The sequence below is a fragment of the Lacerta agilis genome, chromosome Z, assembly GCF_009819535.1.
Source record: "Lacerta agilis isolate rLacAgi1 chromosome Z, rLacAgi1.pri, whole genome shotgun sequence".
Classification (NCBI taxonomy): Eukaryota; Metazoa; Chordata; class Lepidosauria; order Squamata; family Lacertidae; genus Lacerta; species Lacerta agilis.
Window position 1 is genome coordinate 12,830,808 of NC_046331.1, and position 18,819 is coordinate 12,849,626.

Here is an 18,819-nt window from a genome sequence, read left to right on the forward strand (position 1 = left end):
CTTGGCCTTGCTGCCTTGAGGCGGTTTTTAGGACTGGCTTTCCAAGGGGTCCTCAGGTAAGGTTTGCTGTCGGGTGAGAGAGGGGCAACTGCGGGAAGGCGGAAAGAGATGAGCTGAAGAGAAGAGGCCCCCCCCCCAATAATACGTTGCAATGAGTTGCGCTCCTTTCCTTTGCCCTAAGGGGGAAAGCAGCCGCACGCCCCGCTAAGCATTCTGGGAGAGCAGCACATGCAACGAATCCGTCCCTCCATCACATTTAGTTTGGATCCCAAATGTGTCCCATGGCAGGTCCTGAGCCTCAAAAGTTATTTTTCTCTTCTCCCCAACTATCAGCACAGGACCTGGGGAATGGGAGGGGACCCCACTCTTGGTTATTGCCTAATTGCATTTGATGATTTGCATAAAAAGTGCTGTAAATAAATTTGCACAATTAAATGCAATCATTAATTGTATAAATAAATGACAATTTTATTTAAAATTGTTCAGGGCACTGGCACCCAGATATGTAGATGGCAGATAACGGGGAGACTGCAGCTATAAGACCCCACTGAAATACACTGGCATTTACTGCTGATACATGAGTCAGTTTGAGGTGCCATGCAATTACAAAAAAGTCTTGTTCACAGCAGTTTCTCCCCCACTCCCCATTCCCAGCATCACTCAAGGAATGACACCAAACCATTCAATTATTTCTTTCTTTCTCTTTATTTTCATTTTCCTTTTTCTCAGCTAACCCAAGAAAAAGTTCGGCTGCAAACCAATTGAGCACCTAGGAAAAGTGTGCAACATGACCCTAGTGGGGGTGCCTCGTGTCGTCCCCAGTGGGAAAGTCTACAGACAGATATTTGATGATGAGGTACAGCAGTGACAGAAGCTAGAAGACCTGATTGGGGGGGGGTAGCATCACTTGAAGCAGAGATGGGGAACCTCAGGCACAGAACTCTCCCTGAGCTACACCTCCTTTCCCTAGGCCACACCCCTATCCAGCTTTGGTTAGTAGATCTGCAGATTAGTAGATCTGTGGGTTCTAGTAAAACACACACACACACACACACACACACACACGATCTTGCAAGCCTTCACTCTGCACACAACTGGACAAACTCAGGCACAGGCAGTTGCAAAGTTGGGTTAGAGCAGTCTTTGCAAACCTAGTGCCCTCCAGGTGTTTTGGACTAAAGTTCTTGTCAGTCTTAGCCAGCACAGGGTGAAGGCTGCGTGAGATTTGTGTCCTAATTCTTTGTGGGATATCTTGCACAAGATCACTTGGGGAGTATCTTGTTCATTATGGTCTGTATCCACCATTTTCAGATAATACCCATGTGAAAACATCTGGAGAGACTTCAAGTTCATAAACTTGTTCTAAGTAATGGTTCTAATTTTATGCTGCTATTAGACTTTTTCCAAGAAATGACAGGCTACCTGCTATTGTTGTAGTTTATTGTATTTTAAATTAAATGTAAAAGCAACAAAACATATTACTAAAAGAAGAAGAAGACTTAACACATTTAAGATTTTAGGGTGTGAAACAGGGCTGTGTTCTCACCCAAACTCTCTTTGGCATATTAATCTCCCTGCTGGTCTCATATGCCTTCAGCTTGACTGAAGACAGTGTATACTTTCATTCGAGGAGCGACAGGGTTTCTTCAACCTGACACATCTCTGTACCAAGGCAAAAATGTGGCAAGTCCTTATCTGAGGGATGTTTGCAGATCATGCAGCTTTGACAGTGCACTTCAAGGAAGCTCTACAAAGACACATCAACTCTTTTGTCCAAGCCTGCATGGAATTTGGCCATACCACCAGTCTGATGAAGTCCAACATCCTGGGTCAGAAGGCTGCCAGCACTCCACGCATCAGCACTGGTGACCACACACTTGAGGTGGTAGGCGATTTTGTCTGCCTGGGTTCCACCATAACCAGCAACCTTTCCATTAATGCTGAGCTGGACAAGCATATTGGCAAGGCAGCTTTCGCAATGGCTTGCCTCTCCAAAGGGTATGGGAGAATGTGATACTAATGTCTAATACCAAGATGAAGGTCTACCAGGTTTGCGTGTTGAGCACACTGCTATTGCACACTGTGTGTTGCCTTGTGGGCAACTTACAACTGCCAGGAGCAGCGCCTCAACGCCTCTCACATGTGCTGCATCAGGAAGATTCTGGGCATCACATGAGTTTCAAACAAAGATGTGCTCTCCCAAGCCCACAATCCCAGCATGTTCACATTCCTGTCTCAGCAACATCTACACTAGCTTGGTCATGTCCACCAGAATGGAAGATGGCAGAATGCGCAAGGACAGTGGTGTCCAAACTTTTTTCAAAGAGGGCCAGATTTCATGAAGTGAAGGGCCGACCAAAGTTGTTGAGTTTTTTTAGGGTTGAAGTTGTTGAGGTTTTTTTTTTAGGATTTTACCCCAGGAAATAAACTGCCACAGGGGCTGGAATAAATTGACTGGTGGGCCGTATTAGGCTCCCGAAATGGACTTTCGACATGCCTGCCCAAGGATGTGCTCTACGGGAAGCTGGTTTCATGAATCAGGCTTGTTGGCAGACCAACTCTGTGTTACAAAGATGTCTGCAAATGTGACAAGAAGGCTGGCAACATCAACCCTGTTGTGTGGGAATTCCTTGCAGATGACTGCAGTGCCTGGAGACAGTCAATCTGGCCATGGGAGGAATGACCACTGGAAGGAGCGCAGAGGGAAGAAACACCATAGTGCTTCTACAGCGGCACAACCAGGCACCTTCATCTGCCCCTGCTGCAACAAAACCTCTCTCTCCCCTATCGGTCTCTACAGTCATAGCAGGCACTGTAACCTTCCAGAAGTTTGACTTCACCCACAAACAGGTAGCTGTGTTAGTCTGCCATAGTCAAAACAAATAATAATAATAATAAAATTCCTTCCGGTAGCACCTTAGAGACCAACTAAGTTTGTTCTTGGTATGAGCTTTCGTGAAGAAGTGTGCATGCACACGAAAGCTCATACCAAGAACAAACTTAGTTGGTCTCTAAGGTGCTACTGGAAGGATTTTTTTATTTTTTTATTTTGTTTTCACCCACAAAGGCACACTCCTCTATTGTCTCCTAAGACAGATGAACACCAACACAAGCTTTTGGGGACTCATGCTCACTTCATCACATAGGTGAAGTGAAGTCTTAGTATACATGTTTGTAATGGAGAAAACTGTAATGTGGGAGTTGTATGGCAAAATCTTTCCCCTTATTTTTTGCATCTTATTGCCATTCAAACCCTGCCTTACAATTTTCTCCTTTATTCACTTGCCAACTTTTCACTTCATTAACCTTGAACAAGATGCTTTAATTCTAGCTATTAAAAAATGACAACAAAATATTATGAAGAATTAATTCAGGGTGGGACCCATAAGTACTTAACTTTGCTTGGCAAGTGCCCTCTGTTCCTGTGAGTATAAGCATGCCCTGTTTCTTTCTTTTTCTTCTTTTTTAAAAAATGTATTTATTAATTTTTTTCAGAACATCAACAAAACACATAAAATCAACTAACACAACAACTACAAACACTACAATTACAAAAACAAAAACTTATACATACTTCAGAAATACAAAAATGAAAAAACAAAAAATTATTTCTTAAAAACTGCTTCATTCCTTAACATTGTTGCTAGACTTCCTCACGTCCTCCCTTCCTGCGTTCATTGTCCTTCATCTTTATTAATTTCTTAACATTGTCCAACCATATTTTCCAAAAAAATCTTATCTATTTCTTACATTATTTACTTAGTTCATTATTTCACATTTCATTAACACGTAACCTAATTCTAAATCTGCAGTCTAATATTTCTTCCAAGTTCTTTCTAAATGTCAATCTTACTTTATTTTTTCAAATACATTTTAAATTTCTTCCATTCGTCTCCCACTGCGTTGTCCCTCTGGTCACGGAGTTTCCTGGTCATCTCAGCAAGTTCCATATAGTCCATCATTTTTATCTGCCATTCTTCAATCGTTGGTAATTCCTCTGTCTTCCAGTTTTTAGCTATCAAAATTCTCGCTGCTGTTGTGTCATACATAAATACAGTTCTATCACATTTTGGGATTTCTTGGCCTAGGATGCCCAGTAAAAAGGCTTCTGGTTTCTTTTTAAATGTGTTTTTCAACACCTTTTTCATTTCATTTTAAATCTTTTCCCAGAAGTCTTTTACCTTTGGGTTCTTCCTGTTTACATTTCCAGCATTTGTTACTTTGTCCATGGTATATTTTTGCCAATTTAACCGAAGCAAGCCCTCTTTCACCTTAAAGAAATATGTCTAATTATTTTTATTTTGGCTTCGGCTAGATAAACCTTGTGCGCACTCTGGGAGAGGCGAGAAGCAAGATAGCCCAGCACAAGCTCCCGCAAATCTCAGGAACGATTCCGCTGGTGAGGGATACGGAAACCTGCTCAGGCAATGGGTTTTTATCACATCGTCAGCAGATGTGGGTTGAGGGAATGCCCAATGATGACATCACTGAAAATCCAGTGCAATACAAGTAAGGAACAGAGTTATGATGTTATTCTGTGCTGTCAGACCTGTTGGCCAAATGTTGGTCTACTTGACCCTTGGAACTTTTTCCAGGCCACACCCCTCACTCACCCTTACTTCACATCCCAAGTGTTTTGACCTGACTGTAATGTGTTCTTGAACTCTAATAATGTCTCTTGCTTCAAGTTTCTCCCACTCTGTTTCTATTCCAGAGAGGCTGCAACACTGGCATTTTTAAAGGCTCAAGAAAGTGAAAATGTTATTGCTGCCCGGGAAGTCCGAGGCCTTGCTGAAGTCATAAGTAAATGTTTACCAATTTAATTCTGGCATCATAATCAGTGTTTTTAGCAAATGTGGTATCTTTCATTTATGCAGACTACCAGCTCTACTACTGCAAAGTACTCTGCTTGGGGCTTCGTTTGAAGACAGCTCAGTAACTGCAGCCAGTGCAGAACACCACTGCTCAGTTTTTGGCCAATACCTTGCCAGTTCCACTGGTGGCCACTGCATTCTCACACTCAGTTCAACCTGATGGTGATAATCTTTAAAGCCCAAAATTGTTTTGCCGATAGTAACACTTTGAACTTAGGCTGTTAGCAAATGGGCCACCAATGCAGATCTCTGAGCAGAAGTGTTATATGCTCCTGTCAACAACCGTGCTTCAGCATTCTGCACTAACTTTAGTTTCAAACCCACACAGAGTTGACTGCAGTAATCCAATCTTGAAGTCACCAATGCCTGAACTATTGTGGTCAAGCCCTCCCTTTTTATCGTCTGTAAGCCACTTATATGTTAAATAAAAGAATGAGTAACTATGAACTTGTGCATAAAACTGAAGACGGAACTAAAATGTGGCAGGCTTCTTTAGCAGCATGAGAATGTCGGCTAACCCAGTGGTTTTGAAAAAACAACAACACATTACTATTTTTTAATGTAGAAGGGATTGTAATCTCTCTCTTTATGCTAGCCTGGCATGAGTTCTACAGCTGTGCATACAGTCTAATCTCCCTCCCTCCCTCCCAGTTCCTGAGAAGAAAAACAGTGACATTGTGGAACGTATCTCAGAGAGCAGGAGGTGCCGTTACGAAGAGACGGTGGTGACGCTACGGCAGGAATTGGCACGCATTGGGATGGTAGGCAGCCCTCTTCACTGCTTCAGTGCATCACTCTTGATAGTACTAGGGATGGGATAATCTGTCCATTTGCAATGTGAATCCAATGGCTTGAGTGTTGGACTAAGACCTGGAAGACTAGTGTTCAAATTTATCAACTTGGCCATGGAGGTTTCTGAGTGACCTTGGGACAGCCACTCACTCTCAGCGTAACATAATTCACAGGGTTGTTGCTGTGACGATAAAATGGGGAGAAGGAGAACCATGTACACCACATTGAGCTGCTTGGAGGAAAGGTGGGATATAAATGTAATAAAGAAATAAAATTCAGTTCTCTCCGTTTCTCATTTCTTCCTATCTTAAATTCAGTTTTCCACTTTTTGCAACAATTTGTGAATCTTTGTTTTAAATGCTATTGAAATTCAGTACTGCTTTAGTACGGATCTCTCCAAATGTTTTGTGTTCAGTTTTGAGTGTATAATTTTATGCAAGAAATTCCCCCTTGGGTGCATTTTCATTTTATTTTTCACTTACGTGACACATTTTTCTAATACATACATATTGGCGCACATTGGTTCATCCAAGTCTTGGCAAGTGTTACCCATCAGATCATCTTCTCTGTTTCAGGAAATGGAGGTGTGTTTCTTGGAGCCTGGGAAGCTATTTCTGACCAAGCTGTCAGAATCTGATCGCACCATTGAGTCCCTTTTCCAAGTTTCTGCTGAGAACCTCCACTTGGAGACTTACACCATGGAGGTGAGGGAGTGCCTCGCAACTGAAACTCAAACAGGGCTTGAAGACTGCCTGCCACCTTTTCTTGCCCTTCTGGCTGATACTTCTGGTGACCCCAGATCCTCACTGCTTAGCAACAGGGATGAAGGGCCTGGCAGTCACTCTGGGTAGCAGAATAAGGCATGCTGGATATAGGAACATAGGAAGCTGACATACTGCGTCATCCCATTGACTCATTTAGCTCAGTATTGTCTACACTGACTGGCAGCAGCTTTCCACGGTTTCAAGCTGGAAGTCTCTCCCAAACTTACCTGGCGATCCCAGGGCTTGAGCCCAGGAACATGGATAACTTCCTTATACTGAATCAGAACTATGTGTCTTTCTACCTCAGTATTGTCTACACTGACTGGCCGCAGCTCTCCAGAAAGTCAGGCAAGGGATATTCCCAGCCTTACCTGGAGATGCCAGGGATCGAACCTGGGGCCTTCCGCATGCAAAACATATAGCCGCTCAGCTACAGCCCTTTCCAGGAACATAGAAAGCTGCCTTATACAGAGTCAGACCATTGGTCCATTTAGCTCAGTATTGTCTACACTCACTTTCCAAGGTTTTAAGCAGGGGCATTACCAGCCCTACCTGGAGATCCCAGCAATTGACTCTGGGACCTCCTGCATGCAAAGCAGATGCTCTGCTAAGCTACAGCCCTTCCCTCCCAAGGCTGTGACACATGGGCCTAGCCAAGGGGGGGGGGGCAGTGGGGCAGCTGCCCCCCTAAATCAATACAAATCAGTACAAATATGAGGTTCTTCCCCCACCCCCAACAAAAGCCTGCCTCCCCAACAAAAATCCTGGCTATGCCCATGGCAGTGAACAGAACAGTGGGATGGGTTGAAAGGATCTGGCATGCCAACAAAGATCATAGAACAGACTTCAGCTTTTCCTTGATAACTTTTAAACAATATAGGGTTCCACCTCAGCCCCCCTGTGTGGAATTCACATCCCATTTCTACCTTGCAGGACTTTGAGAGAATGTGGAACCTTGTCTCCAAGGAGACCTTAAAAAGAAGGCAGTGGATTAGAGAGCTGGACCAAGCCTTACTGAAGGCAGAGGTGGATCGAACTGAACGGGTAAGTACAAGAAGATGCTAACAGAGAGCACTTGAATGATTGTGGGGGGGGGGGGGTTGCTGCTGTATGCCTTCCATCAGCATGTTGCCCAGAAGGAAATGCAGCCCTTGTAGCTGGAAAAAGTTCCCCATCCCTGCTATGGCTCCTTCAAAGGGTCAGAAATAGTTGTTTCTTGCTGCCACGTGTGTCTTTTTAGGAATTGGCCTCTTCAGTGAGATGGTGGAGGTTGGTCTCTTTGGATGAATGGGGCATTGCCTCACCACTCTCATTTTGTCTTCAGCCAATTCGCACCTGCCTTCCTCCTTACTTACAACAAGTCTAGGGGGTTTCCCCAGTTGTTAGCTTCCTCCTGCATAGACTCAAAGTGCCCCTTGTGGAACTCATTGGGGAGAATGATGAGAATAAAAGCTAAAATTGGTTGGCTCTGCCTGTCACTGGCTCTGGTTCTACTTATCATTGGCTATGACTCTGCCTACACTGCAGCTTGCATCCCCGCATTCCACCTCACCAATGGCCACCAGTTACCACTGGCTGAGTAGCCCAGTGGGGTGGTCCCCCAGCATGTCCCTAGTGATCTCAGCAGAGAGGTGTCCTCACCATCTTGAACACTTTTCTTACCCCCTCTCTCTGCTTTGGTTTCCAGATCAAACTTTTGTTGAACAAATATAGTAAGATCCTGGATGACATTTCCTATTTGCTACCCTCTGATGTCCACAGGTTCATTCACAAGGAAGCCATGGTAAAACCTTTCTGCTTGATACCTGAAATTCTCCAGTAAGATAACCACAGGTTTTGCTTGATCCCACCCCACCCCTGTAGTTTGGGAATGATTGGAAGTGGGCATATTTGCAAACCTAATTCAGGTAGCAGAATTGGGCATTTTAAAATAAAATGGTGGTGTGTGTGAGAGAGAGAGAAAGAGAGAGTGGATATGTGCAAGATTAGCACAGCAACCAAGAAAGAGGGATGGGATCCCTTAGACATTGTACTTGAAAGGAGCAGAGAGACAAGACAAGGACAAGTTTGCCCTTGTGTCCCCAGCACAGCACCAAGGGTGCACTGGTGCCTGTGATACCTCCAAACCCTCTGCACTCTTCTTCCCCTCCACTTCTTTTTTTTTACCAGAAATTATTTTGCCCCCTCTTTGGAAATGAGAAAGGAGTGAAGAAAGCAGACTGACCAAGAGGGGAGGAGGAACCTACTCTGGGCATCTCTGCTTTCTGCCCCATCAAGTCCCAGTGGGTTACAAGCCACCATTGTAATGGCACCAGAGAACAATTAAGGGATGTATCTAGCTAAGGTTTATTTGGAATAGACTCCTTTAGATTACTGTACCTAAATTTGTCTTGCCCATCATGTCCTCTGGGTTGAACCAACTAATCTGAAGTCTTCATCTCCCTGAAAAAGAGAGATCCCCTTGCTACTCTCATCTACATCTTCCAATTCCAGATGATCAACCAAGCCCTGCTGGCCAATCGGAGAGCAATAGCCAAGCTGTTTGTCAACCTGATGGAGGCAGACCTGAAAGGAGACATCTTCTATTATCGCAAACTGGAGGAGAGAATAAAGACCTGGAGAGCCAAATGGAAACAGAACATCATTTACAGTTTCAGGTCTGAAATTTCATTTATTTATTTAGAGCATTTGTACTTTGCTCATTGTGCAAAAGTGGTTCCCAGGTTTGCGTACAATTGGTTGAAACAAGACAGTCCCCTCAGGCTTCACAATACACAAGGAGAAAGGGAGAGGATGGGAAGAAGGCGGAAATCAAGCTCGGGAACTAGTTCTTAAACAGTTGTTTTTATAATGGCCAGCTATCATAGTTCACAGATAGAAGGTGCTCAAAAGAGCTGATCTTTTAGTGAACTCTGCCTCTCATCTCTACCACTGAGGCAGACTGATTGAATGGTTGCCCCCAGATGGCAGTTCAGGGGAAAGGAGGCATGATAAAGCAGGAGATTTGGGCAGTATAAGATGGGCGTGGCTTTTCAATCGCACAGTATCCCTTGCAAAAAAGAAAGCCCACATTTAATGTAATGTTTTCTCGTCATGTCCTATAGACAGTTCATGGAAAGTGAAAGAATACGGCACCCGAGTGCTGTGAATGTGGAGCTGGAGAGCATGCTAAAAGATCAAGAATCACTCACTGAGAATAGAACAGCACTGTTACATTCTCTGGGGTAGGTGAACAGGAGAATAAATTGCAACTTCTCATTCCTAACAATGTAAGAATAGCCTCCCTGCTGGATCAGGCCAAAGATGCTTTTAGTCCAGTATCCTGTTCTAATAGCAGCCAACCAGATGCACTGTGGGAAGCTCACAAGCAGAACCTGAGCATAACATCAACTCTCCCCTTATGATTACCAGTAACTGGTATTCAGAGGCATATTACCTCCCACAGTGGAGACAGAACAAAGCCACCCTGGCTTGGAGTAGTGATGTTTTGATGGTGTCAAATTATGGGTGGTTGGCAGATGTGGGTGTAGGCGAGGGACTCTAACATTTTACTTCTCCCTATGGTCCCAAACCATATTGTCCCCAACCCCCATGCCAGCAATTTGCACAGGACTTTTTCCTTATGCAACCTGCATGGGGGGACGACTCTAAATTGGGGCTGTGGGGAGGGGCATCCCATGTTGTCAGTTTGTGTAAAAGAAACAACCACCTGCATATATAAAGGCAAAGATACAACTCTTAACAACCTGGACTGTATCCAATGTTAGCCATAATCAAAGTAAACCCACTGAAGTTAATAGAAATGACAGATTTAGACCCATTAGTTTCTGTGGGCCTACCCAGTGAGTTTAGAATCATAGAATTGTAGAGTTGAAAGCATCCTCAAGGGTCATCTAGTCCAACCCACTGCAATGCAGGAATCACAGCATTCTAGGACAAACATGGGATACAACCTGTTGTTCAGTTTTTCCAGTTGGCTCCCTGTATCACCCAACTCCAGGGTTAGCAGTAGGAGTGCTGTCAGCCAAACTACGTGAAATGAAGGGGAAATCTGCTACCTCCACTTGTCTCACTGAGCCCCCAGTCCCCGCCCACAAATTTCCAGATTTTCTCCTACGCCCAAACGGCACACTCCCCCTATCAGCTTTCCCTGGAAAAGTTCTCTGTGGAACTTTCAGCTCAGCTATATAACTAATATGTGACCAGTGAAAACTAGGACACAAATGAATTTTAAGATTTGTTGTGCAGACCTCAAGAGCTTTATGTACTAAGTATTTCTCTGCCTCTTGTCTTTTTAGCAATATGCTGCCTTTGATGCAATCCAAGGCTGAATTAAACGAGTGGTATGAATCTGTGGTGGCTATAAATAAGCGGATAGGTAAGGAACAAAAGTATTGCTATGGTTCTTTAGAGCTGCAATTTATATATTTACCAGATTTTCTAACTATAACCCTTCACTTTAAGGTCTCAGGGCAGGCTACAAGAATATAATATACCATTATAGAAATAAGATGAATGATAAAAACAAGTAAAGCTGTTCAGATTGAACAGAACAGTGCTCCACATGTTCACAAACAGAAAGATGTGAATATTGCATATTCAATCTTGTAACCACCATATCTAATGTTGTGTTAATTTTAATTTTTGGCTGAAGATACCCACAATGTCCAATACTTAATGAAAATCCGCCTCCAGTATGAGAAAGTTTGCCAGGAGTGTTTGTCAAAGGTGCAGGAGTGTAAGGTTAGTGGGCCAATCAGGTTTGTTGAAAATATGTGGATTCTGTTTTTCAGCCTGACTGCAGCTGAGAATAAGAGAAAATCTATTATTATTATTATTATTATTATTATTATTATTATTATTATTATTATTAGCCCACCCTTCACTCTAAGGTCCCAAGGCAAATTAAAACAATCAAAACACAAAACTAAAAGCATTTTAAAACAACTTACCATCACAGTAATAAGATAGGCCCTAATATATACATCTCAAGTCAGTTTAAAGAGGTGTGCCTTAAGCATATAGATGCCAATATATATATTTTTGAAGACTGTAATGACTAATGATCTGGAAGGGATGGTGATGTAAGATGTAAGCTCCCTACTGCCAGATCTTAGATCAGGGTAGCCATTGTAGTATACCTTCAAGTGTTGTCAGACTACAACTCCTATCAGCCCCAAACATCATGGCCAGTGGTCAGGGATGAAGGGAGTTGGAGTCCCACCATATCTGATTTGACAGGTGGGCAGGGTTGCCTGTCTGTCAGTCACCTACATTGTTATAACACCAGCCTCAAAGAGGGTTGCTGTCGGCAAACTTACATCCCCCCACCCCCGCAGACCACAAAAGCTCAAAGCCTATTGACATCAGGCATTGTCAGGGCAGGTGTCAGGAGCAAGCAATAACTCACATGATGTCAGGAAAGTTAACTCTCTTTATTCAAAGAAACAAAACAGTTCAGGAGGCCAGGCCTAGTGAGCACAGCAACTTTTTCTAGTATCTTGTCTCAATGAGGCAGTTGTGAGGACTGAAGGTCCCTGTCTTCCCACAGCTCCCTAAATTTCCTCCTCCCCATGGTCCTTCTTAAGCAATCTGAGCCTTGTCTGTCTTTGCTCCACCGTCTTCATTCCTCTTCTGGTTCTGGGAGACCGGAGGCAGGGAAGCTGGTCACAGCAGGAGAGGCAGAACCCCTGGCTTCTTCAGTAGCCCACCTCAGTGCTGCCTCTTGGCCCCCCTCCTCCCCAGCCTCATCTTCTTCCTCTGGTTCTGGACTGCCCTCTGCCCCAACTTGTTCCTGCTCACTACACCCTGTTGCCTCTTCTGCTTCTGATACCTTCTTCTCCCAGTCTGCTCTCTCTTCTCTCTCTGACAACTCATCATGGTCCCACCACCAATCCTCAGACTCTCAGCCTTCATCCTGTAAGGGTCCCCAGCTGGTGCCTCCCACCAGTCCTGTCCATCCAGCCAGTCCATGACAGGCTGACACACCTTCACTGTAACCTTTTCGGCACCTGATAAAAATGGTTTTGTTTAGACAAGTCCACCCAGGTATTTAGAAAGTTGGTGTGAGTTTTAACCTGTTCTTAGTTTATTGTTATTTGAATGCTTTGAAAATCTTAAATTATCATTGTTAAAATATACTTATTGATCATTTTGTTGTTTTATCTTTTTTTGTAAGCTGCTTCGAGGGGGTTGTCGTTGTTTTTACAATCAAGCAGTGTATACATTTTGTAAAATAAATTTTTAGAAAGTGACTAACTGCCAGTGTGGATTAGCCAACCCCATTTGCCAAGGAACAAGTGGCAGTGCACCTTAAGCTCCTGATCATTCTTTTGCATCCACATTTTTACCACATCTGATGTCATCTATGATGGTTGTGGGTGTGGTTTACTGGGAAATGGTATCATGGGCCAAATCGCAACATTTAACAGACCTCATGTGGCCCATGAGCCCTGATGTGAAGGAAAAGCAATACTGACATTAATTCATAATAACTGAAACACATCAGTGGAGTCAAGGCTGCATATTTATGAACTTCACTACTAATAACGCTTTCTCCCTCTCCAATTTTAGAACAAACTGATAGATAAGAAAATCTGCACGGAAAAAGAGGCTGAAAGGATTGTGAATCCAAATTTCTACCATTTAGTTGGGAGGTTGCAGAGTCGGTTTGAACAGGAGGTAGAAATGATGGACGTAAGTTTGCCAGTGTCTCTTCCTAACATGTTTCCTGCAATGCATCCTAGCAGGATCAGAGTAGCAGAAATCATAGAATCATAGAATCATAGAGTTGGAAGAGACCACAAGGGCCATCCAGTCCAACCCCCTGCCAAGCAGGAAACACCATCAAAGCATTCCTGACAGATGGCTGTCAAGCCTCCGCTTAAAGACCTCCAAAGAAGGAGACTCCACCACACTCCTTGGCAGCAAATTCCACTGTCGAACAGCTCTTACTGTCAGGAAGTTCTTCCTAATGTTTAGGTGGAATCTTCTTTCTTGTAATTTGAATCCATTGCCCTGTGTCTGCTTTTCTTGAGCAGAGAATGAACCTGCTGCAACTCAAATTGAGAGAACCCATGATCTGTGCAGCAGTTCTCCTTGTGGGTCAGATGTGGCCCTCAAGGCCTCTGCATTTGGCCCTCAGGACCAGTGCTGGACCTGAAATATGAAAGCTAGGAACTAAATGGCACCTTAAACCTAGGTTATGGGCACAACAACAGAATGTTTAGGTGCTTTTTATAACAAGAATACAAAGCTAAAAATGAATGAACTGCAGCTAAAATATTACATTCATTTTTCACAAGGTCTAGTCCCCCCCCCCAATATTCTTAAGAGGGTCACTTCTCCAGAGTAGCTGGCAGTGGGGAGGCAGGAAAAGGTCCTTTCCTTGCACTCTGCAGTTTTAATCTGAAATCTTAGCTCAAAAACTGCTCACGCTAATGACTTTCCATGTTGCAAAATGTGCTTGCAACAGTGGGAGCTTTGAACACTGCTCAGGGCTCTTCCCACATCACACCTTTTCCCTAGGCACCCTTCTCTCCCTGGATCACACTCTTCACCAGCTCCTCCCCAGCATTATCTATCAGGCTGTCTAGGCAATGCAACCCAGATGCCTCAACAGGCACCTTTGAGATGCATTCCTCTGTTTCATTTATGTCACTGGATGTTTCCTTGGGAGGAGGAGGTTGTGAATAAGATTGGTTCTCTCTGATTTAAATTGGGACCTACCCATCCTCAGCTAAATGCTGATTGCACCTGCTAACAAAAATCCTAAATCACAAATTCTTTCCGCTTGGTTTCTCTTCAGGACCACTTAGAACAGTTGGTTAAGCACACAGAAATCAACTGCAGGAACGTCTACCAGTACTTCCAGGATGCTCTCGCTCTCTTTGATACCCACAAATGCAACCTTGTTCGTCATGAAAACGAGCTTCACAGTAAAATGAACGAATGCCGAAACAAGCACGAAAATCTAAACAAGGTCAGAGCAGGGGTCTGGTTTAGTGAGGGGTGGGAGGACAGAGGATACAATGCGGTAGGCCGTATCAGAGATTTTGGTAGGGGGCAGAAAGAAGAACGCTTGTTGGCAAATCTACATGAACTCTTGCATCTTGAATCAGCCATGTGCATTTGCAAAAAAAAAAAAATTGCACAATTTGATCTGCAGTTTTTATTTTTACGTGATTTTGCTTTGGCTTAGTCTATGGAGAAAAGCAAGACCATCAAGAGAGCTCTGCTGGATCAGGCAAAAGCTTCACCTAGTCTAGCATCCTGTTCTCACCCAGTGAGCTCTGGGACTGAGTGGGGGATTTGAACCCTGGTCTCCCGGTCCTAGCCTGACACTCTATATCTATGGCACCACATTGACTCTGATAACATAAGAGCATAAGATGAGCCTGACTTCTGGCCCATCATAGTCCAACATCCTCTTCTTATAGTAGCCAATCAGATGTCCCAATGGGAAACCCACACTCAGGACATGAGCAGAGCACTCTCCCTACTTGTGATTCCCAGCTGGTGGTATTCAAGAGCCATACTGCCTTTGACAGCCATCATGGCTAGTTGCCACCTATATCCTTAACCCCCTCCTTGAATTTGTCCAGTCGTCTTTTGAAGCCTTCCTAGTTGGTGGCCCTTACTGCCTGCTGTGGAAGTGAATCCCATAGTTTAACTGTGCGCTGTGTGAAGAAGTCCTTCCTTTTACCTGTCCTGACTCTTCCAAAAGTTGCCCTCATTGGACAGACGGCCCTGGGTTCAAGCATTATGAAAGAGGGAGTAAATACCTCTCCATATTCATTTTCTCCAAACTATACATAATTAATGTGCATCTCTATCATGCCTCCGCTTTTTCAGCTTTTCTCTAAAGTAAACTGCATAGTGACCCCATTTTCTCTTAAATAAGCTTAACTAAACTACATAGTTATTGTTTGTAGCACTATTCTCTTCTTTTTTTAAATTTACTTTATGTTTCAGAACAAAAGTTTTCCCAAACTACCTTACAGTTAGTATCATAAATGCATTTTTAAATCACAGCCTAATAATTTCAGACAATGAATAAACAAAAGCAAACACAAATTTTGGGAACAGTCTCACAAAAATGCTGACTATATATATATATATATATATATATATATATATATATATATAATTCCGTAGCCTGAGAGCCTTCTGGCGGTTCCCTCAATGCGAGAAGCCAAGTTACAGGGAACCAGGCAGAGGGCCTTCTCGGTAGTGGCACCCGCCCTGTGGAACGCCCTCCCACCACATGTCAAAGAGAAAAACAACTACCAGACTTTTAGAAGACACCTGAAGGTCTTATGGAGCGAATGGTGGTCCCTGGAGCTGAATTGTCCAGGGGCCAAAAGCAGATTGTGCTTTTTTATTTTACAAAGAGAAAAGGGAGTGTTGAAAGGACCCCGCTCAGCAGCTGATCAGCAAGAGATCGGGAGAGAGATAAGAGTCCCGGCTCCCTTTCAGCCCCGCCCTCTTGCCACGCCCTCCTTTGTTGAATGTGCTACAGAGGGAGGTTGTTTGTTTCCCCAGGACATGTGACTGGCTGATTAGATTATCTGACTGGAAACAGTAGAAACAGCTCCCTTAAGATTTTTCAGAAATGTGAGTTAAACCCCATAAAAATGGGGCTTTTCCTCTTTGCTTTTCCCCCTTTGCAAAAGGAGCTTTGCTTTTCCCCCTTTGCAAAAAAAAGCTGCAAAACCTTTAGCTGATCCTTTTAAAAAAAGGCCTTTTGCCTTTGCAAAAACAGCTGCAAAACTTTTAGCTACTCCTCAAAAAAGCCAGGGCTTTTCCCCTTGCAAAAAAGCTGCAAAACTTTTAGCTGATCCTAAAAAAAACACACACACACACACACACAAACCCAGGGCTTTTAGAGGAGGAAAACCAGAAAAAATATTTTTTCCCCCCTTGTTTCCTCCTCTAAAAATGAGGTGCGCCCTATGGTCCGGTGCGTCCTATGGAGCGAAAAATACGGTATTATTATTATTAATCATTCTAATGCTGACTGCTTCTTTCCATATGGCGCCAGCTAAGGGAAGCCAATCTGGATGTGACAGTGGACAAACTCAGGACCCAAAGTTCCGATGAAAAACTGAAGGCCCAGCTGGAGAAAGTTTATGCTGTTTTGGACTTCATTCGAGCTGGGTATGTTTCAAGCAGTGCGGGTGGCAGAGGAAGCACAAATGCTTTTGGCTAGAGATAGATAGATGTACAGTATGTATATAAATCCTATGAAATGACAAACAAGCTGCTGTGTCCTTCTCACTGCATGTTTCGAAGCTTATCTCCACAGCCATAGGGACTATAAACTTGCTTTAAAAGAAAACTCTGCAAATGCTGCCCTAGGAATGCCTGTCAACCAATAAGAACAATGTGCTCTTTCATGCACAAAATGGTGACTGGCCTGAGACTGAGGCTGCACTGGAATTCTAGAATGTGAACTGGGACTTTTCAGGGCAGATGCCTAGTCTGGTCAGGGCTGGCGCGTCCATTAAGGCAAACTAGGCAATTGCCTAGGGCGCCAAAATGGAGGGGGCGCAGGCCAGGCTTGGGGGGGGCAGGGCGGGCTAGCAGCAGCTTCTCCGCTGTAGCAGAGAGGTGCTGCTTGCCCCCTACACCACCCCCGGCTCCCGCTAAAGCAGGCTTTGGCAGGGCGGGCGAGCAGCAGCTTCTCCGCTACAGCAGAGAAACTGCTGCTTGCCTCTCCACCACCCCCACCTCCCGCTAAAGCAGGCTTTGGCGGGGGGCGGGCGGCGGGGGGCGCCAGAAGGTGATCTGCCTAGGGCGCAAGAAACCCTAGCATTGGTCTTGAGTCTGGTGAGCTACCATGGGCTGCATGTTTCAAAGCTTTAGAGCAGCCTTCTCCATCCAGATGTTTGGGACTATATACCCCGTCATCCCTGACAGTTGGGCATGCTGGCTTGCCAGTTACACATGCCAAGTCTACACCCACATTGAGGAGGTGCAGTAGCAAGACACATGCTTTGTATACAGCAAGTCGTTAGTTCTATCCCCACTCTCTTCAGTTAAAGAAGATTTAGATGTCAAGAATTGCCATCAAAATTCAGAATCCTAATCCAAAACCAACATTCTTGATTCAGTGGTTCTGCTTGAACGAATGAAGTTCACACAATGTTTATTCAATGTAATTGTAATTCATCAGTCATAGATGTTTGAATGTTCATTGCTGCAAGTTGGGATGCCGACAGATTCTGGCAGCTGTACACGGTGTCTGTTGTTATCGAATGTGGACTTCTACTGCAACGGCCTCTGATGTCAATCTCTAATCCTACATTGCACATATTTGATGAATTCTTGCACAATCAGATAATATCTGTGGCAAAATTGTTAAATAGGTCCTGGGAGACACCAGGGTTCAAATCCCGCACTCAACCCTGAAGTTCACCGAGTGACCCTGGGCCAGTCACTGCCTCCCAGCCTAACCTACCTCACAGGGTTGTTGTGGGGATTAAATGAGGAAGGGGAGAACCATGTATGTCACCTTGAGCTCCTTAGAGAAAATGGTGGACTAGTAATGCAATAAGTAAAAATAATTAAAAAGTTGTGGTTTCCTTGTTTTGTTTACAGATATACAACCTTCCAACAAGATCTCTTGAATAAATTATCCGCTTATCCAGAATGTATTTTACGCAGCCTGAATTCTTACAGCACCTCTGTCAGCCGGTATTTTTATGTGCAGAATGTCTACAAAGGGGTATGTAGAAAACAAGACTTTGAATTTGACACTTTTGTAAGTTAAGTAGGTGTAAGCAGGTGCTGCATCCTTGCACATGTTCCCCTTCCCTACACTGAAATTGACTTCTTGCTCAGTTCACATCTAGCAAACAAAATGGGAATAAAGGGGGACAGGTGGTAATTTATTTATTTGCTGTTTTCATTTGTTTCATTTATTACATTGTTATTCCACCTTTCTTCCCAAGGAGCTCAAGGTGGCAGTACATAATTTTCCTCCTCCCATTTCCTTCTCACAATGACCCTGTGAGGTAGGTTATGCTGGGAGCGAGTGGCTGACACAAGGTCACCTAGTGAGCTTCCTGAAGATACCTGTTAAGGGAGGGGGGGGGCTGTCATTTCTTTCTTTGAACTCAGTTAAATTGATGGACTGTGAACGTGTTCCCTTCAGAGCCCAGTTGCATTTGTGACATTCCTAGTCCTCTTGAGCAGCCACTTGTTACTTGACTCAGAAGAGGTAGAGTAACAGTGTGTGAAAAAGGAGTGGAGTTGGAGTTTATCCCCAGGGAAATGGCAACCCCACACACATACACAAAGCTGATGAAGGGCATAGCATGGATTCCAGTGTGTTAAAAGCCCCTGAACATGGTTTGAGGGATCAGGAACATGCTATCTGAATGCAT

At 44.0% G+C, this 18,819-nt stretch overlaps 1 protein-coding gene across 1 annotated transcript; it reads left to right on the top strand.

Moving 5' to 3' along the window:
• The first annotated feature begins 566 nt into the window (after nucleotides 1-566).
• CCDC180 (coiled-coil domain containing 180) lies at nucleotides 567-17,414 on the top strand. The gene is made up of 15 exons (XM_033138226.1): nucleotides 567-856; nucleotides 4,316-4,509; nucleotides 4,715-4,803; nucleotides 5,526-5,635; nucleotides 6,242-6,370; nucleotides 7,364-7,474; nucleotides 8,118-8,213; nucleotides 8,924-9,087; nucleotides 9,535-9,654; nucleotides 10,729-10,808; nucleotides 11,085-11,173; nucleotides 13,004-13,126; nucleotides 14,238-14,516; nucleotides 16,473-16,588; nucleotides 17,372-17,414. The coding sequence occupies exons 1-15, from the start codon at nucleotides 788-790 to the stop codon at nucleotides 17,412-17,414; spliced, it is 1,812 nt and encodes a 603-aa protein (XP_032994117.1). The 5' UTR covers nucleotides 567-787.
• The last annotated feature ends 1,405 nt before the right edge of the window (nucleotides 17,415-18,819 follow it).

Bases quoted from the DNA above. Each gene is read 5' to 3' on its own strand.
- CCDC180 (XM_033138226.1), top strand. From the start codon at position 788: ATGACCCTAGTGGGGGTGCCTCGTGTCGTCCCCAGTGGGAAAGTCTAC. The intron at 4,804-5,525 runs GTAAATGTTTAC...CCTCCCTCCCAG, and splicing joins AGGCCTTGCTGAAGTCATAA to TTCCTGAGAAGAAAAACAGT. The intron at 10,809-11,084 runs GTAAGGAACAAA...TTTTGGCTGAAG, and splicing joins GGCTATAAATAAGCGGATAG to ATACCCACAATGTCCAATAC.